The sequence below is a fragment of the Chelonia mydas genome, chromosome 17 (genome assembly GCF_015237465.2).
Source record: "Chelonia mydas isolate rCheMyd1 chromosome 17, rCheMyd1.pri.v2, whole genome shotgun sequence".
NCBI classification, from domain to species: domain Eukaryota; kingdom Metazoa; phylum Chordata; order Testudines; family Cheloniidae; genus Chelonia; species Chelonia mydas.
The window spans coordinates 16,656,031-16,673,398 of NC_051257.2; the positions used below are offsets into that span (position 1 = coordinate 16,656,031).

At 45.3% G+C, this 17,368-nt stretch overlaps 1 protein-coding gene across 4 annotated transcripts in view; it reads right to left on the minus strand.

The window, feature by feature from the left end:
* The window catches only part of SPNS2 (sphingolipid transporter 2), a 175,319-nt gene that overhangs the window by 35,455 nt on the left and 122,496 nt on the right, over positions 1-17,368 (minus strand). For all 4 annotated transcript variants that reach the window (XR_005222601.2, XM_037880168.2, XM_043531369.1 and 1 more), the window contains exons 9-10: positions 12,243-12,308; positions 5,730-5,828 (exon numbers count right to left, since the gene is read on the minus strand). Coding sequence is in view for 3 of the 4 variants with exons in the window: in XM_037880168.2 (XP_037736096.1) it covers positions 5,730-5,828; positions 12,243-12,308 (165 nt within the window). In the remaining variant the exon portion in view is untranslated. The remainder of the gene's footprint in view (positions 1-5,729; positions 5,829-12,242; positions 12,309-17,368) is intronic.

Consider the following 17,368-nt stretch of genomic DNA (forward strand, 5'->3'; position numbering starts at 1 on the left):
AGCTGTTCCAACAGCCTACACGAGGGGGCAGAGTGGGATTGTGAGGTCCTGAAGCCCAATGCCCACTCTGACAATGCACAGTGGAGATGTCACACACTATCTTCAGGATGTGTTGATTTGAAGTCACTTTAACAACAACAAGAATAATAAAAATGGCTCTTGAGGCTCTCCAAATTAAAAGAGGAATCTTTTCAGGGGATTCCTTATCACCAATACTGTTCGTGGTAGCAACGCTGCTGCTGATGTGGACACTCTGCAATTTAACTTCTGGCTCTCGTATCAGCAAAGACCCACCACCAGTTACCCATTTGTTATACACAGATGATCGATCACAAAAGGAGATGGGGGACACACAGGACAGTTTGGTGAAGATCTAAAGCTTGGCTTGGCTAAACACGCGGTGGTGTCTCAAAAGAGGGGTAAATTGGTACAATCAGATGGCATATAAGTTAACGAAGATACTATCCAAGATATCTCGCAGCATGCCCCCTACAAATACCTTGGAATCAGGGAACTGATGGAGTTACAACATAAGGAAGTCAAAGAAGAAGTGAGGAAAGAATATTAAAGACAAATAAGAATTACTCTAAGGACAAAACTTGAAGAATCTTGTCCAAGTCATTAATATGTGGGTCATACCAGTCGTATAGCACACTGCTGGACTGAACACGTGGAAACAAGAGGAGAAGAAAAAAACTGACATCCAAACAAGAACACTCCTGGCAATGCACAGCGTAATGACGATCACTCAAGAAGTGGAGGAAAAGGACCTGTAGAGGAAGCAATTGACAATGAAGAATACACGATCAAAATATCTGAGGACTCAAAGTAGAAGATCTGGTGGCAATAACAAGTGTTGGCTGAGTGTGCATCCCAGCCCAAGAAAGCACAAATGAAAGGAGAATGTAAATCACCAAAGAAAAACTTGAAAGATTTACACAGAAACCAACGCATGGACAGCGGTGGAGAGAGACTGAACCCATTAACGATCAAAGATTAACAAAGAGCCTCATTATGAGTGCACAAGAGCAGTCCTTAAGGCTTAATTACATGCAAAACAAAATTGACCGACAGAACTGCTCCCTGAGTTGCAGAACGTGTTCTGAAAAGGAAGAGATGGTGGAGCACGTGCTGAATGCAGGCAGGGGCCCGGCTGGCTGAGAATGAAGAAAATAAGGGCTAGTCCTCACTGGAACGGCTACATCAGTGCAGCTGCACCGCTGTAGCGTGTCTGGTAAGATGCTCAGTGCTGACAGGAGAGAACTCTCCTGTCCGCAGAACAAAACCACCTCTGTGAGTGGCGGCAGCTATGTTGGTGGGACAGCTTATTGTTGTCCACATCAGCACTTAGGTCACTGCTCTCATATAGTGTGTTTATGGTAGATCTCAAAGCATTTTACAAACGTTGCCATATCATTATCCACATTTTATAGACAGGAAACAGAGGCACAGAGAGAGCAAGTGACTAGCCAAAGATGACCCAGCAAGCTAGGAGCAGAGTCAGGAATAGAAACCAGGTTTCCTGAGTCCCAGTCCAGTGCTCCATCCACTAGAACCCGCAGGGATGATCTGGAAGTGGCAGGTCAGTGTGACAGACCTGGCTGATGGAAAGTGCTGTTGGAGGGATCCGAGTGCCTGGTCAAGCTGGATCCCTGGCACTCCCAACGCCTACTCCTCAAGCCTCAAAGCTGCCAGATAACCAATGGATACAGTTGAGTTTCAAACCCTCATGCAGGTGTGGGCCTCCGCTGAGGAGGATTTCTATAAAGCTACGAGGTAAACAGAGGAGGTGGCAGTGCGGACAGCTTGTGTCAGTGCATGAAACTTCTCTTGCAGATGAAAGGCAAGAGCCTGACACAAACCCCTGGTCGCCATCATGGCCAGGCCTGGAAGCAGAAGGGAGGATGAAGGAGGAAAGCACTGGTTGTGCTCAGATAGGAAGTGACTGAGCGTGAGAAGAGTGCTAAAACACAGCCTTGAAACTGACACCAAGAGAGCTGTCTGTCCACACTGGCTTTTCCTGAATCGAAGGAATATGTCAGTATACCAAGGAACACTGCCTTTCATGTATGGAAATACTGTAAATCCACACCAGTGAAAACAGGCATATACACACCCACCCACCCCCAGAAACACTTATTCATCCTAATACTATATCTGTAGAAGGCAGCAGAGACATGGCTGGTTAGAACGAAGAAAAAAGGCAGCTTGGCACATGAGGAGTTAACTATGTACCAAATACTACCCTGCATTAACACCCAGGCAACTTTACTAGGTGTGCAACAATGCAGCCTAGCACAGGATCAGGTTTTGGGAGGCTTGTGTTTTATGCCAGACAATACCACTGGGGGATTTTGGACAAGCCAGTTAACTGCTCTGTACCTCACTTTGTCATCCCGTCTGCAGAATGGGGATCACACCTTTGCAAAGTGCTTCAGAGCACTTCGGCTGCAAAGTGCTATATAAGGGGGAAACCTTGTTGGCCTCCCTGAGGCTGACCAGAGCACAGGGTATCCCTATGTTGTTCAACAGAAGTGACGTCAACTCTGCAAGTTACTGAAAGCTCTTTAAAAAGACAATTACAGCCATCGAGGAATAGAAACTATCTCACCCAAAGTAAAAGTGTAATGGTGCCTTCCCCTGCTTGCAATTCATCCGTCAGCACCAATTTACAAGTAATTGGTCCCTGTGCTAGGCAAGTAATAAAACCATTTATACAAATTACAGCCACTTCCCTAAATGAACACATTTGCACAGCATCTTCATAACACAGAGTCACGGGGCCTTTTACCACAATAAAGCTGAATGAAAGTTATCAATATTTTAAAAGCCGTGAAAAGCAGCCACACACAGACTTCTTGCCATTTAGTTTTAAATACTGAAACGCACTGGGAAAGTTGGATGATAATACGAAACCACATAAACAAGGAACATAATTACCAAATGCCCCAGCTCCTGTGGTCTCAAGGTTTGGAACTGGAATAGATTAAATGAACAGCCAATTCTGACCCCAGCAAACAACTTGGGGCACATGACAACAAAGGATCACTCGAGCATGGTAGGCCATAGCCGCTAAGTGTCTTATATGTACCATAAGAGGGCTTTAAAACCAATAGGACATTTTACCAACAGCTGAACCACGATGGAAACAATATGTTGACACAACCGAGTGCCTGCAAGGCCGTGAGGGCTTGAGTTCTTCATAGAGAGCCATTCTAGAACACCCACTCCCAGAGATAGCATCCAGCCTTATAATAAACATAGCGGCTTTTACACTTCAGATCAAAAGCCTCCTTGATGAGCAAGGGAGTCTCAGCTGGTTGATATTCTGTAAATGGCTAAATGAAATGAAATGGCAGAGTTTAGCGATTAAAGCACATGTTGCGGGACGGGGGAAGTTATCCACACTCAGAGCTTGCTTGTCACTTCATTCTTTTCTTGCCTTGCTTTCCCTCTCCCTAGGAGGATTTACACTATGCTGTAGCGTGCCACATGATCACTCTGGTCCAGCAGCAAATTGGTCTAAGGTCCTTAGGCAGAGGCTCACAAGGGAGCTAAAGGGACGTAAGTACCCAAATCCTATCGGCAGTCAATAGGAATTAGATGTTTAATTCCCTTAGGCTCCCTTGAAAATCCCAGTCTTAATCCAACCCCCTCTCACCTGTTTTATCACACACTTAGGACCTGATCCTGCAGCCCTTATTCCAGTGGGCAGTTTCACTGACTCACATGCTGAGATCTCCCTGCAGTATAAATGGCTGGCCTGTCTCCAGGAAGTCAACTGTTCACATTTTGGCTCTAAATAATATTTGCTCTTTCCCATTTTGAAAAATGACCAATTGGCCTTTCAGCCATCGCGCTGCAGGGACCGTGAGTCAGCTAAGCCAGGCCAGAGAGGGCTGCTGAACACAGGGCTCTGACACACCTCCCCCCAAAGGCTGAAAGCTTTCTCTCCTGAACCCCATTACAATTGGATTTGCTTTTGGGACGGTCTTCCTCCAAAATGAGAAGTGCTTTATCGCCAACACATGAGACACAAACTAATCAAAATCATTATTTAAAAAAAATATCTTCAACTAAGATAGGGCCAGAGAAAGTCTAGGGCTGCTGTTACCTCACACACCTTAATCACGCAGTTTGCAGGCATCCCTAGGTAATGGAGAGCTCACTCAGTCTGTGGAGACTGTAGGGTCAGGCATGTTATTTTTATGAAATCCAAGTCCCATCTAGTCAGTGGCACAAAGCAGCTCTGGGCAACTTTCACAGCTAATTACATTCATTTTAGGGTCTTGGTCACCTCTCTAGGACATCCCTTATATATAACACAATAAGCAAGGGAGGAAATGTTTCTTCCAGGATGTTTGCAAGGCGTAACTGTGCATGTGTGTGATATCAAACACAAATCCAAGCCTACAGAGCAGACCTTGCCTCTTATATTGCCTTCCTCCCCCACACCCACCACTTACGCCAGCCTCAGAGCCTGGTTTATTTTGTTCTCCCACCCGAATAGCCATGCCTTTCCCCATGCTGCCCACCCTACCCAGCCTCTCCCCATCCCTGGTTTGCTAAGCGACTGCCCTTTCCGCATCCAAGTCCCTTCTAGAATTCAATAGGGTGCCCACCAGATTTGAATCAATTACAAGTGAGTACAATTACACAGATTTATGCTGTAAGTTCTTCCCTTCCCGCAGTTGCCCCGCACATTCTGTCTTCTCGGTGCCTGTCTTTTAGCATGTAAGGCCCACGTGGCAGCAGCTTTCTGTGTCGTACAGGCAAACTGGTGGTACAGAACAGTCTAAATGTGTATCATGTTTCAGCTGCTGCCCCCTTCTGGTCGTGCAAGATGCACCTCATTGGATCTGAGACTGATGAAACAGAAATGACTTTTAACCATAGAAACCACACAGCTAAGTAACACGGGACGTGCCAGTGGACATCCAAAATACTCCAATCAAAGCCATGGCGCTCAGCTGGAAGGACTAGCCTGAGAGTGATGTCTATGACATGATGGGTCAAATTCAGATCCCAGTCATATCACTGTAAATCTGGAGTAACTGCAGTCACAACTCTGGCAATGCTACTCAAGATTTGCACTGGGGTAACAGAGCAGAATTCGGCTTAGCCTTTTAAGGCAGTGGGTCAAAATCTCCGATGACATAGCTGCATTGAAGACAGTGGAGTTGTAGTAGTAGAGAATTTGGTCCAATATACCCAGAAATGTTTCTTTTCACGAAGCTTCTTAGGCCTTACATTTTCAATAGGGAAAGTTTTCAGACTCTTGTCTTTTTGTTCTGTACTTGTACAGCACCTAGCGCAATGAGGTCCTGGACCATGACTGAGTGTCCTAAGTGCTACCATCATATACATAAATAATAAATCGTCGTAAAAGATACAACCACCCACACTGCCTTGCATTTTGTTTAATCATTTACGCCTATGAGAGTGTAAAATACCACCCGATCAGAATGCTGGCACTACCATAGCCACACCTTCCCAGAGATTTTTGGCCAATGAGACTAGGTATTTAGTTAAAAAACAAGAGACACACACACAGAGTGTCTAATTTCTAGTGCACACACGTCCATATCACAGAAACCACGGCTGTCTCCCTTGTTGGCATTTGCCTACACAGTGTGATGGGCCTTTACAGATTCCTTCAACTGGGATGCACTTAGAGTTCCAACTACCCTCCCAGAAATGGTCCCACCAAGTCTGCAGCGTGCACTTACGAATCCAATCAGGTAGGGGCTGCCAGCATCTCCCAGCAGGTGCGAAGTGAAGCTCTGCAAGGCCACAGCGGTCGCGCGTCGTGTCGGGATAACCACATACTGCAAGGGAGAGGGGAAAAAACACACAAGGGAAATGAAATAAATAACCTGCCAACCTTCCCTGTGTGGCTGGGTTTCTTTCCACCTACAGATCCAAGCTGAGTGCTTGTGTCGTCGGGGAATGGGAAAAACAACCCCATGGCTTTCAGTGGCAGCCATGTCCAGCTCCATACTCACAGCTGTCCTGCAGGGAGCTTTGCTATCGCCACCACATTTCTAGTGCGCCAGTCTGCAGATGGTTAACAAAGGAGACTCTCTGTCCCATCTGACCCGCGCCTTCTCTCAACAATATCATAAGCACAAAGGCAGCTAACAAACGGGCTCCAAGGTGTGCACCCCCTGCCAACTCCTCAAATCCTACCTCCCCCTACTTGCCCCATGGCACTAGAGCCCTTTATGCCTTAGGAGGAGAATGTAAAGGAGGGAGCATGAGTTTTCCAGGGTTTCACTTATGCAGCAGAATGGGGTCAAGCCACATGCCCCTGCCTCTCCCCCCAGAAACAAGCAGCAGCTGCTTTTTATAGGGCCAACGTGGACCTTCTTTACAGAGGAAGGGACCCTGTTATGTCGGCACCAAACTCAGCGGTGGCCTTGATCCCACAACGCTTGAGGAAACACCCAAAGCTTGGGGAGGCTCAGGTCTGGTTCTGAACTTTGTGGCTCTGACCCACCTCTACTAGAACAAAGCCATGTCCGAAAGGGAATTTCCCTGGGTGATTTCTAAGAGTTTAGTGGATTTTATACCCACTCAGGTGCCTGCGTGCTTGATCAGAACTTTGACTGAGTTAGAGCGGTGGTTCTCAACATGCAGCCCCGCTGCGTGCTAAAGGCTGCCAGGCCCACGTGGCGGGGTCCGGAGTCCTGGCTGCCCGATGCAGCTCCCGCCCGGCCCCACACAACAGGGGGCAGGGTTCACGGTCGGGGCGGGGCTGCCCTGCCGCCCAACCCAGCCTGGCCCTGTGCCCAGGGCTCCACTATTGGCCCCACTCTGTGGAAGGGTCTCTGGGCAGGGGGCGCTGGGTACAGGGGTCTGTGGGGGAGCTATGGTTCTCAACCTGCGGCCCACAATGATAAACAGGTTGAGAACCATTGAGCTACAGCATCTCTTTTAGAGGGAGATCCCGTCTGGATTTACAGAATGCAAGTGATGGAGACTCCACCATGTCCCTAGGCCTGAATTTGTTGTGTTCAGCTTCCAAGCACTGGATCTAGTTGAGCTTTTTGCTGCTGGATTAAAATACTCTATCCTACCAGAAATCTCTTCCCCGTGTAGATTCTTGTAGATCTTTTAACCTTCTCTTTGATAAACGAAGCAGACTGAGCTTCAGCCGTTTAATATCAGCCACTGTTTTTCTAGACCTCAAATCATTCATGTAGCTCTTTTCTGAACCCTTTCCTAGTGCGGTTCATTTGCTGATGTGCCACTCTAGCCCTGATGTAACCCCATAATGGAGTTCCACTAGGAACGACTCTGCCTCTGTTTCACTAATTTATTTATCCGGGGTTTTAGGGAGCTAATTGCTGCACAGTAACATGCCGCGCTCTCAGACGAAACGTGGCAGCTTTGCTTCAATAAAGCATCATTTCCTCCTAAGTGCTACCATCGTATACATAAATAATAAATCATCATAAAAGATACAACCACCCACACTGCCTTGCATTTTGTTTAATCATTTACGCCTATGAGACTGTAAAATACCACCCGATCAGAAGGCTGGCACTACCATAGCCACACCTTCCCAGAGTTTCCTTCCTTCCTAAGGTGGGAAGGTGCAATCACTGTCTCTCTGGTGTGTAAAGGGTTAATCACATGACTTTAAAAACTTTTCAAGGCCCCATAATGGAGCAGAGCCTACAGCAAACAGGCTCCGTGAGGGACATGTCTGCATGTGCATATATCACTTTAGGAATGATGGGTAATATGGGACTTGGGCACCTGGGAAAATTTTACCCCATTTCTTGTGATTTTGCCCCTGCTCCTCAGGAACACCTGGGGGGAGTGGGGGTGGGGTCTTTCATCCCAGCTGTGATGGGGCTGCAACGTAACCAGTGTGCACTTGAAGCAGCATGTCACTCAGACGTTGTTCCACTCCTGAGGTGCAGCAGCACTCCACCAAAAGAACGCAAAGCTCAGTCAGCCCCCCACGCAACATCCTGGTCACAACGATAATAGAAAAGGAGGACTTGTGGCACCTTAGAGACTAGCCAATTTATTTGAGCATAAGCTTTCGTAAGCTACAGCTCACTTCATCGGCTGTAGCTCATGAAAGCTTATGCTCAGATAAATTGGTTAGTCTCTAAGGTGCCACAAGTCCTCCTTTTCTTTTTGCAAATAGAGACTAACACGGCTGCTACTCTGAAACAACAATAATACACAGCCCTTCCAGAGCACCTTCCATGCCAGGAGTCAAAAACACCAGGCCTCACTGAACTCCCATGGCAGAAAGGAGCGTTATCCCTGTTTTACAGGTAGGTAAACCAAGGCACAAAGACATAAGATAGGTCACACAATGAATTAATGGCACATCTAGCAACAAGAAGCCAGGAGTCACAGCTGCCACACAGGTCCCCACACCCAGATGACGAGACAGCGTGCATGGAACTATCTGGGCTGGTGAACAGCAGGTGAACTCCAGCTCACCTACCCCACCCAGTTTGCACAGGAGCTACAGGGAACTGCTGTAAGAGTGACTTTGAAAAGGTACAATCACGTTCCACCTTTGAGGGGTCAGATCTGAACACAGGAGTATTCAGCTAAACACAGTAAAAAAATATGTATTTGTTATATTTGTTATAAACAGCAGGTGAATGAAACTCAGCTCTTCTGACTCACAGTCCCATGCTTTAGCCAGAAAGCCATCCTTTTCCAGCAAAACAATAATTTAAAGGCATTAGAATTTACTACTGATAAATGAGTAGCAGTAAATTAATGCTATTTGGGGCAAATACAGCTTCTTGTCTTGGTTAACTGGGTTCGGACCATTAGTTGTTCTTTTAAAAAAACATAGCATTGCAAATAGCAATACAACTTCCAGTAAGATTTTAAGCTAATGAAATTATTGATGGCTGAGACCAGACTTTATAATGCCAAATACATTTGCGTGTCTAGCTTGAAATCCTAGTGACAGAAATACAACACAGCAACCAAATGAAACGTGAGATTGTTTCTCCTCCCTTAAATAACGTTAGGGGGAAAAACAGTTATTCCTCCTTAAAGGATATTTTATTTTGACAGAGCGGAAATAGCTGGTAGTAAACCTTAGCTACTGTCCTAGGGAGGAGAGCAGTAAATTAAAGATCTGAACTGGGATTTTGATATTAAAATAGAGCTAAATTCAAACCATGCACAGGCTGGTTAGTTAGAACGTCCCCGCGGAAGCTGGAACAGCCACACCAGCCAAGAGGAAGAGTGTGGGATTGTCCTGGCTCGTCTCCCTGACTGCAGGTTGGGTGGCACACATCACACAGGATGTCCAGGGAGGCTGATGAAGCTGCTCTAGGGCGAGCCTCGCCTCTTTAAATAGAGGCTCAGAAAGGCTGTGGTTTTATTACTGACGTTGTACTCCCCTAGTGGAGCTGGCAGAACTGGTTTTCCCAGACATGTGCCCTGTCCTTACTCAGTTTAACTGTGAATGCCTCATAGCTAAAGGATAAAATATCTTTCCAATTTAGGGCTCCCATGTCAAAGACATAACTTCTAGATGATGGTGCTGAGAATAAGGCTTGTTTTGTGCAAATCTGCATTTGGAATAAATATCAGCCTTTTGGAATTTCAGACAACAAAGCACAATCCATCCTGAAGCACTGACTGTTTATCAAATCCAGTTCATGAGGGCGTTTTGCAAGACAGACATCAACCAGGGAGCTGGGAGCACAGATAAATCTACAAGAACAGAAGCGTGGCAACAGCATGGAGCTAGCTAGCAAGAACTAACATTTAAATATCAAGATAATAAGCAAACATAAGGACCTTGGAACCTGATCTTGCAAAGTCTATGAAGCTGCTTAGTAACCTGCAGAATCGGGCCCGTAAGTAGTCATCAGAGTTGCAAACCTTGGGTGACCTTGGCTAAGTCACTTAGGGTGAGATTTCCAAAAGCCCTCACTGCTGGCCTCATTCTGCTCCCACTGAAGTCAGGATAAAATTCTCATTGACTGCAATGGGAGCCAAGGTTGGCCAACCCTGAGAGCTTTTGGAAACTACCCTTCATCTCTGTGACCCAGGTTTTCCATCTGCACAAACAGGATAACAAGATTTGTGTGCGTCACAGGGGTGTCGGGAGTCTCATGTCCTTAATGTTTATTAAATACTTGGAGAGCCTCAGACTGCAGGCACCCCAGACCTGCAAAGTGCTGTTACTAGTCCACCAAATAAATATATTGCCAGTTAATTTCTACTGGGTGTTGTTCAAAGTGAATCCCAGCTGGAGCATTTACACACCTCTCTGCTGGCTAGGACTGTTATAAAGCTAGCTGATAAAACATGGTTATATAATCTTGGCTCTCACTGACTGTCTGACTACATATCCTTTCAAGGTCCACGTGTAATATAAACGCACTTCAGACCATTTCTTCAATTTATGGGCTAATATTGATCTGCATGGATGTTCACATTTATTTATACAGTGCTCTTAAGTTCATCCTCCCACTAATAATGTATTAAGCAGGGGCATTATTGTATATTACAGACAGCTCATTTGTGTAAACAGCCAACTGCAAGAGTGGCTTCAAAGTCTATGTCAATTAAAAAGTATTATTAAAAATCATTTTTGATGTGATTTTATGTTCTCTTTCCTGTGCTCACTTAAGTTTTGTTTGTTTGTTGTTTTGCTTTTAAACTGGATCTTAGAAATTATTTCAGTGTTAATTTGTTGTTGTTGTGAGGGGTTTTTTTTGTTTTGTTTTGGTTTGCTCTGAGACAATGCCTGGGACTACAGCAGTGTCTCTGCAAAAAACAAACAATGTAGGATCCAGTCATAAAAGGCAGACTGCAGACATCAGAAAATCTATTCAAAAGCTACAGGATCCTTCACTCCCATTGAAATCAAGGCAAATTTTTAACGGGTTAAAGAGGGTCATGCCCTGAGCCCCTGATTTAACCCAAAACATTTAGAGGAAGGATAAGGATGGTCCAGTGATTAGGGAACTAGCTTGGGACCTTGGAGACCTAGATTCAAATCCCTGCTCTACCACAGGCTTCCTGTATGACCTGGGCAAGTCATTTAGTCTCTCTGTGCCTCAGGTCCTGATCTGTAAAATGGGGGTGGATAACAGCACTGCCCTGCCCCACAAGAGTGTGGGAAGGTAAATACAATAGAGTGACGTGCTCAGGTACTACAGTGATGGGGACTATAAAAGTACCTTAGACAGACATACATAGGCATTTGTTCTGGGTTCGTACAGCACCTAGCACAATGGGGTCCTGGTCCCTGGCTGGGGCTCCTAGGTGCTACCATAATACAAAGAAATAATGTGCTTAACTTTCATCAGTATTCCCCAAAGTCTTTAAGCATGTGCTTAGCTTTAAGCTTAAGTTCTTTGTTGAATTAAGGCCTTAATGTGTAGAAATACTGGGCCTGATTCTTCACTTACTTACGTTTGTGTAAGCGAGGAATAACCCTATCGGTATGTCTACACTACCCGCCGGATCGGGTCCAAACTCTGTCATGTGACCTTGGGCAAATCCTGTAACCCCTCTATGCCTTAGTTTCCCCACCCGTGAAACGTACCTATTAATAACCTTTCTCACAATGGCACTGTGAGGATCAATATGTTTCGAGATCCTTGGGTGGAGGGGGCTACAGATGTGCAAAAGCCTGTTGGGGAGGTGAGTACTATAGGGCAGAGAGGCATGAAACGTTTTATGCAGAGAACAAATGGAAGATGAGGGACATGATGTGAAAAAGCCTTGAGTGTTTCCTCTTGGAAGAAGTGGACACAGTCCAAAACTTCTTCATACTTTTTTTCCCCCTCCCCTCCCCTCAAAGTGATACTCTATTGTGTGTGTGATGAATGGCTAGTTTCCTGGGGCTGTGAGCCAGAGGTAGATGGCTGGCTTTGTGTGTGTAGGGGGTGACTTCCTATTACTAAACAAAGCCAGTGGGAATTCTGGACGGTAAAACTGGCCAATTGGCAGCCTATTCACGAGCTCTCACTGAGCTCCATTCACAATTCCTTAGGATTTCAGGGCACCCGTGGAATTCTACGGAGGTTTCACCGAACTGACGTTCAAAAGGAAGATAAGGGAGGATATACAGCTCTTTCCCTCGCAGCAAAAAAAAAAAACCAGGCTGGAGTTGGAGTTAGACTTTTAAAGGGACTTATGAACACCCACTGGCTGTCCATTGCAATCTGAAAGGCTGTTTCGACCCCTCCGCCCCCAAAAGGAAAGATGCTTGGACAGCATAGACTCACCATTAGTATATCAGCTGTGATCGCCCAGTTTGAAAACAGAAGAGTTTCTCCGATAAAAATGCAAATCTGTCATAACAAAACACATACAAAGGACAAGGTTTAGTCACATGAAACTCAACTGGGGTATGGGGGGGGGGGGGAAATTATCTGCCACAAACCTTCCTATACTGTTTGTTTATTTCAAACTTATTCCAAGGCTTCTACCTACAATAAGTCCCCGGTTAATGTTCAGAACAGACCACATTACAAATACATAGATTTTTATCTCAACTCTGAGGGCTTGGATTAGGTCTCCTTTAGCAAACATTGTTTACAATCTAGAGAACAGTTAGGCAAAAGGCTGACACCTTCAGTGACAGATTAACATGAGAAGTCAACATGAGTGTACGTTGTCACGGTGGATTCCTGGCTTCAAAATATGTGGTCACATAGACCTAATCAGAAAAGGAACAACGTTTGTGTGAAATGGAACTCCCCGGGACACACAAGTCAGTTCCTTCACTAGCAATTAGGTTAAGTATTAAAGGTCACATAGCAAAGTGGGAATGAATTTCTCTAACCCCAGAACAGGTGGATCAGTGCAAGATTCCCTCAATATAATATTAGGTCTCTATCCCTCCTCTGGAGCGAACATACATCTAGGAATCAGCAGTAATAGTTTAGGCTCCAATGCACTAAGTGCATACTTAGCTTTCAATACATTCAACAAAACACACAGCACATGCTAGGTAGAACTGGGGCTTTAGTCTCTGTAGCTAAATCAGTTCTTGGCCTCTTGCGGAGAATCAACAAGAGTAACTAACTTATTCCAAAAGTACACCTAATTGTTTTGAAGACCCTAAAAATAAAGGTGAAATGCCTTAAATGGGGATTCATTCCTCCTTTCAACTTTATACCTTATGCTTTAATATCATCTGTTTGTAAGATGATTGGCTCAACTCAACAGGAGTACACACCATTTTGATAGGCTTGTGATGACCCAATACTCCCCAAATCAAGAAGGTAAGAAAAGCCACGAGTGTCATAATACGCCATCTCAACAACTTATTTTGCTTTGTCATACCACTCACTTTTTGATACTCTACCTAAAAGAAACAGTCTTCCTGAATTCAGTACTGGTGAACATAGTGGACCATGGTGGACACTTGTTCTCCACCTGTAAGGTAACTACCTTCTCTTCATGTGTGAGTATATTTATGCCTGCATCTGTAATTTTCACTCCATGCATCTGAAGAAGTGGGTTTTTTACCCACGAAAGCTTATGCCCAAATAAATCTGTCAGTCTTTAAGATGCCACCAGACTCCTCGCTGTTTTTGTGGATACAGACTAACACGGCTACCCCTCTGATAATAGACGGACTGACAACTCTGGAGACTCAAGCTCTCAATTTATTTTTAATTCACTTCTTCAGTATCCTCTCAGGTCTGGTTACCGATTCCACTTCTAACTGCCTCATTTCTCCTTCCTACTCCTTGACCTCATTACCTTCAAATGGGGTACAATTCATTTCTGGAATGAAACTAGCTATGGGGGATATTTCTGAAGTACATTATTTGCACTGTCCCTGTGAGTTCTGATGGCCTCTGAGAGGGAATGAAAGATTTAGCAACATGCCCACTGAAATGAATTGGGTTAATTTCTCTTGGTCGTGTTAGGGCTGAGCAAACTTTTTGTCCCGAGGGCCACATCTGGGTATAGAAATTGTACGGTGGGCCATGAATGCTCACAGAATTGGGATTGGGGTGCAGGAGGGGGTGAGGTCTCTGGCCTGAGGTGCAGGCTCCAGGTGGCACTTACCTCAAGCAGCTCCCGAAAGCAGCGGCATGTCCCCTCTCCGGCTCCTATGTGGAGGCACAGCCAGGTGGCTCTTCTGCGTGCTGCATCGTCTGCAGGCGCTGCCCCTGCAGCTCCCATTGGCCGCGGTTCCTGGCCAATGGGAGCTGCAGAGGCAGTGGTTGGGGCAGGGGCTGCGTAGGAGCCGGAGGGAGGACATGCTGCTGCTTCTGGGAGCCGCATGGAGCAGCCCCGACCCTGCTCCCCGGCTGGAGCACCACAAGCCCCAGACCCCGCTCCCCAGCAGGAGCTCAAGGGCCAGATTAAAACAGCTAGTGGGCTGGATGCGGCCCGTGGGCCATTGATAGCCCACCCCTGTGTTAGACGTACATTTTTTGGGGTGGAACATCTCATTGCTCCCTAGCAGTTCTGATCCGGACGTGGCCACGTCATTTGCTTTCACTGCGTGCTAGTTCCCTGAACTCTGATCCTTCTGTTGCTGCTGGGAAGAGTTTTCCTTATTTAGCAAATCTTCACCCCTGCACTTATTTGTTTCTAAAATTATCTTTATTTCCCACCCCACCTCTTTGTGACTGGTCTTGTTTCCTGTATTATGGTGACTGGGCCAATTACGACGGTACGGCTTCTGAGCTAGGAATTCTCAGTCCTTCCCTTGGTTCTTATGATATGCCTGTCTGCTCTGCCATTGAGTTCCTAGCTTCTTCTCCATTATGCTTTTACATTAGACATCTGTACATATATATACACCTGTATCTGTATACACATACACACACACACACACACACCCCCTACACCTGCTTGGCTATGAGGAATATATATATATGAATTATTGCATACAGTGGGTGAAATTTGACCCCATGCAAAGGCCCATCACCAGGCCATGGCACACAAGTCTTGTGCTGGCTCTGCACAGGGTTGTGTTTCTCTCAGTATGCCTTTCAGAATTACCCTCTTTGTATATGTGTGCTCGTGAAAGAAAAAGAGAAATAGTCAGAAAATCGTATTCAGCATTTCTACTGAAGAGAGGTGCCAAAGACATGTGCTGTAAACAGGCATTGTCCCAAACCGTACCGACTCTGCAGTTCTGGTACCAAGCACATTAGGAAGCATTCTGGATTCCCTACAGATGTTTTTGGTGTCTACAATTTAAAACTTGGTTTCATAGGCTTCAAAATGAGGTTCATCATTACAAGTATTCTGAAGGAAGGGGAACACAGCTGCTGTGCACTCACTCAAACTGAAGAGTCCCTAATTCTCAGTGTTGGATAGTATGCAAATCTCAAAAAGCGAAGGAGGAACCGCCTTCGGGACAAAAGACAGATCACAGGATTTGGAACCAAGCAGCCACCAAAGCTACATTGGAAGTGTTTCATTTGGGAGAAGCTGTTTGTTTTTAAGATGATCTTGGGAAACCGAAGTAACTGCTGAGCCCAAGGTACCGCAACAGCTAAAAGCTTGGCAAAAGGCACATAAAACACCACTTTGAAGTTGTCTTGAGATTTAAACTAAGTGTTCAGCACCTGAAATCTGCTTCTAGCCCCAGAATCTTTTGACCTACATGAGTGGCATGACATCATGATGCTGTGCAGATAATGGGTTTGGAAAAATGAGCTTGGATGTCCTGACACTGAAGGAGAAGTGCAAACTTCAGAGAAAGTGGGACTTAAAGATGTGCAAACTGTTGTTTTAATGTGCAGGATGACACCACACACACATATATATGGCAGAGTAAGGGGTAATCAGGATTTACAGCAAAACACAGTAGTAACCAGTGGAAATTGGAACAATCAGTGGTTCCCAAACTGAGTCCAGGGGATCACTGGTGGTCTGTGGACAGCTAGCTAATTGGTGCTCCCTCTCTTACTTCAGAGTAACAGCCGTGTTAGTCTGTATTCGCAAAAAGAAAAGGAGTACTTGTGGCACCTTAGAGACTAACCAATTTATTTGAGCATAAGCTTTCGTGAGCTACAGCTCACTTCATCGGATGCATACTGTGGAAAGTGTAGAAGATCTTTTTATACACACAAAGCATGAGAGTGGGTTTAGGGGGCGGGGGGGGGGAGGAAATGTGCTGGAAATGTCCCAACTTGATTATCATACACATTGTAAGGAGAGTGATCACTTTAGATAAGCTATTACCAGCAGGAGAGTGGGGTGGGGGGAGGTATTTTTTCATGCTTTGTGTGTACAAAAAGATCTTCTACACTTTCCACAGTATGCATCCGATGAAGTGAGCTGTAGCTCATGAAAGCTTATGCTCAAATAAATTGGTTAGTCTCTAAGGTGCCACAAGTACTCCCTCTCTTACTTGTTTCCAGCTACTTCTACTACAGCACAGAACAGCCTGGAGGCATGTAAAGATAGCTGAAAGAGAGAAAAGAAAAGGAGTACTTGTGGCACCTTAGAGACTAAGGCAGTTTCCACAGTATGCATCCGATGAAGTGAGCTGTAGCTCACGAAAGCTTATGCTCAAATAAATTGGTTAGTCTCTAAGGTGCCACAAGTACTCCTTTTCTTTTTGTGAATACAGACTAACACGGCTGTTACTCTGAAACCTGAAAGAGAGAAGCTAGCCTACATGGCCTGTCTAGGGGCTGCTGCTACATAAGAGAAAGATAAACAGAGCTGTGTTCAGGGACCAGAGCCACCAATGGGAAAGGAATGAAAAGGGGAGAAATGAACCAGGAAGCTGAGTACATTCAGGAAAGTGTAGACCAGATGGCTGGGCAGCTATACAAGCAAGCCTATATCCTTCATTTTTTTCCATATTCAGATATGACTTCCCAAGCTTATCAACTCACTTCTCATGCAACCCCCTGAGTGACCGTCTATTACAGTTACTGCTTATATTTTTTAAAACTCCATGCTGGTGTTTGGATTGTTTCATCACTTCCAGTCTCTCCTCAACAAATAGAATGGCCACACAGAAATATAATCTACATAAAATCAGCTCTCTTGAGATAATAGACAATGAAGAAATGATTAAAATGGGATCAATGAAAGCATAGTATTTGTCTTTTGTTGCAGAAATAGGTGACAGATAACTTTATTTAGAGCCAGCTAGGAATAAAGGAAGGGTAACAATTTTGCTAACCTTGAACACCCTTCTCTAAGGCATTGTGGTCATTTTTCTGCTGCTCTCTGAACCAGAGGTTAATACTAGACCAGGCCACGAGGCCATTGGTCTGGATTTCTTTGTGACTCTTACTCAGTAGGCAGAGTGGATTTTTTTTTTTTTAATTTTCACTCTCTTCTCAGAAGAGCCTGTATATAATGACCACAGCAGCAGCACACAGAACGATCCCAATTAACCTAGTGATGGGTTAGACAG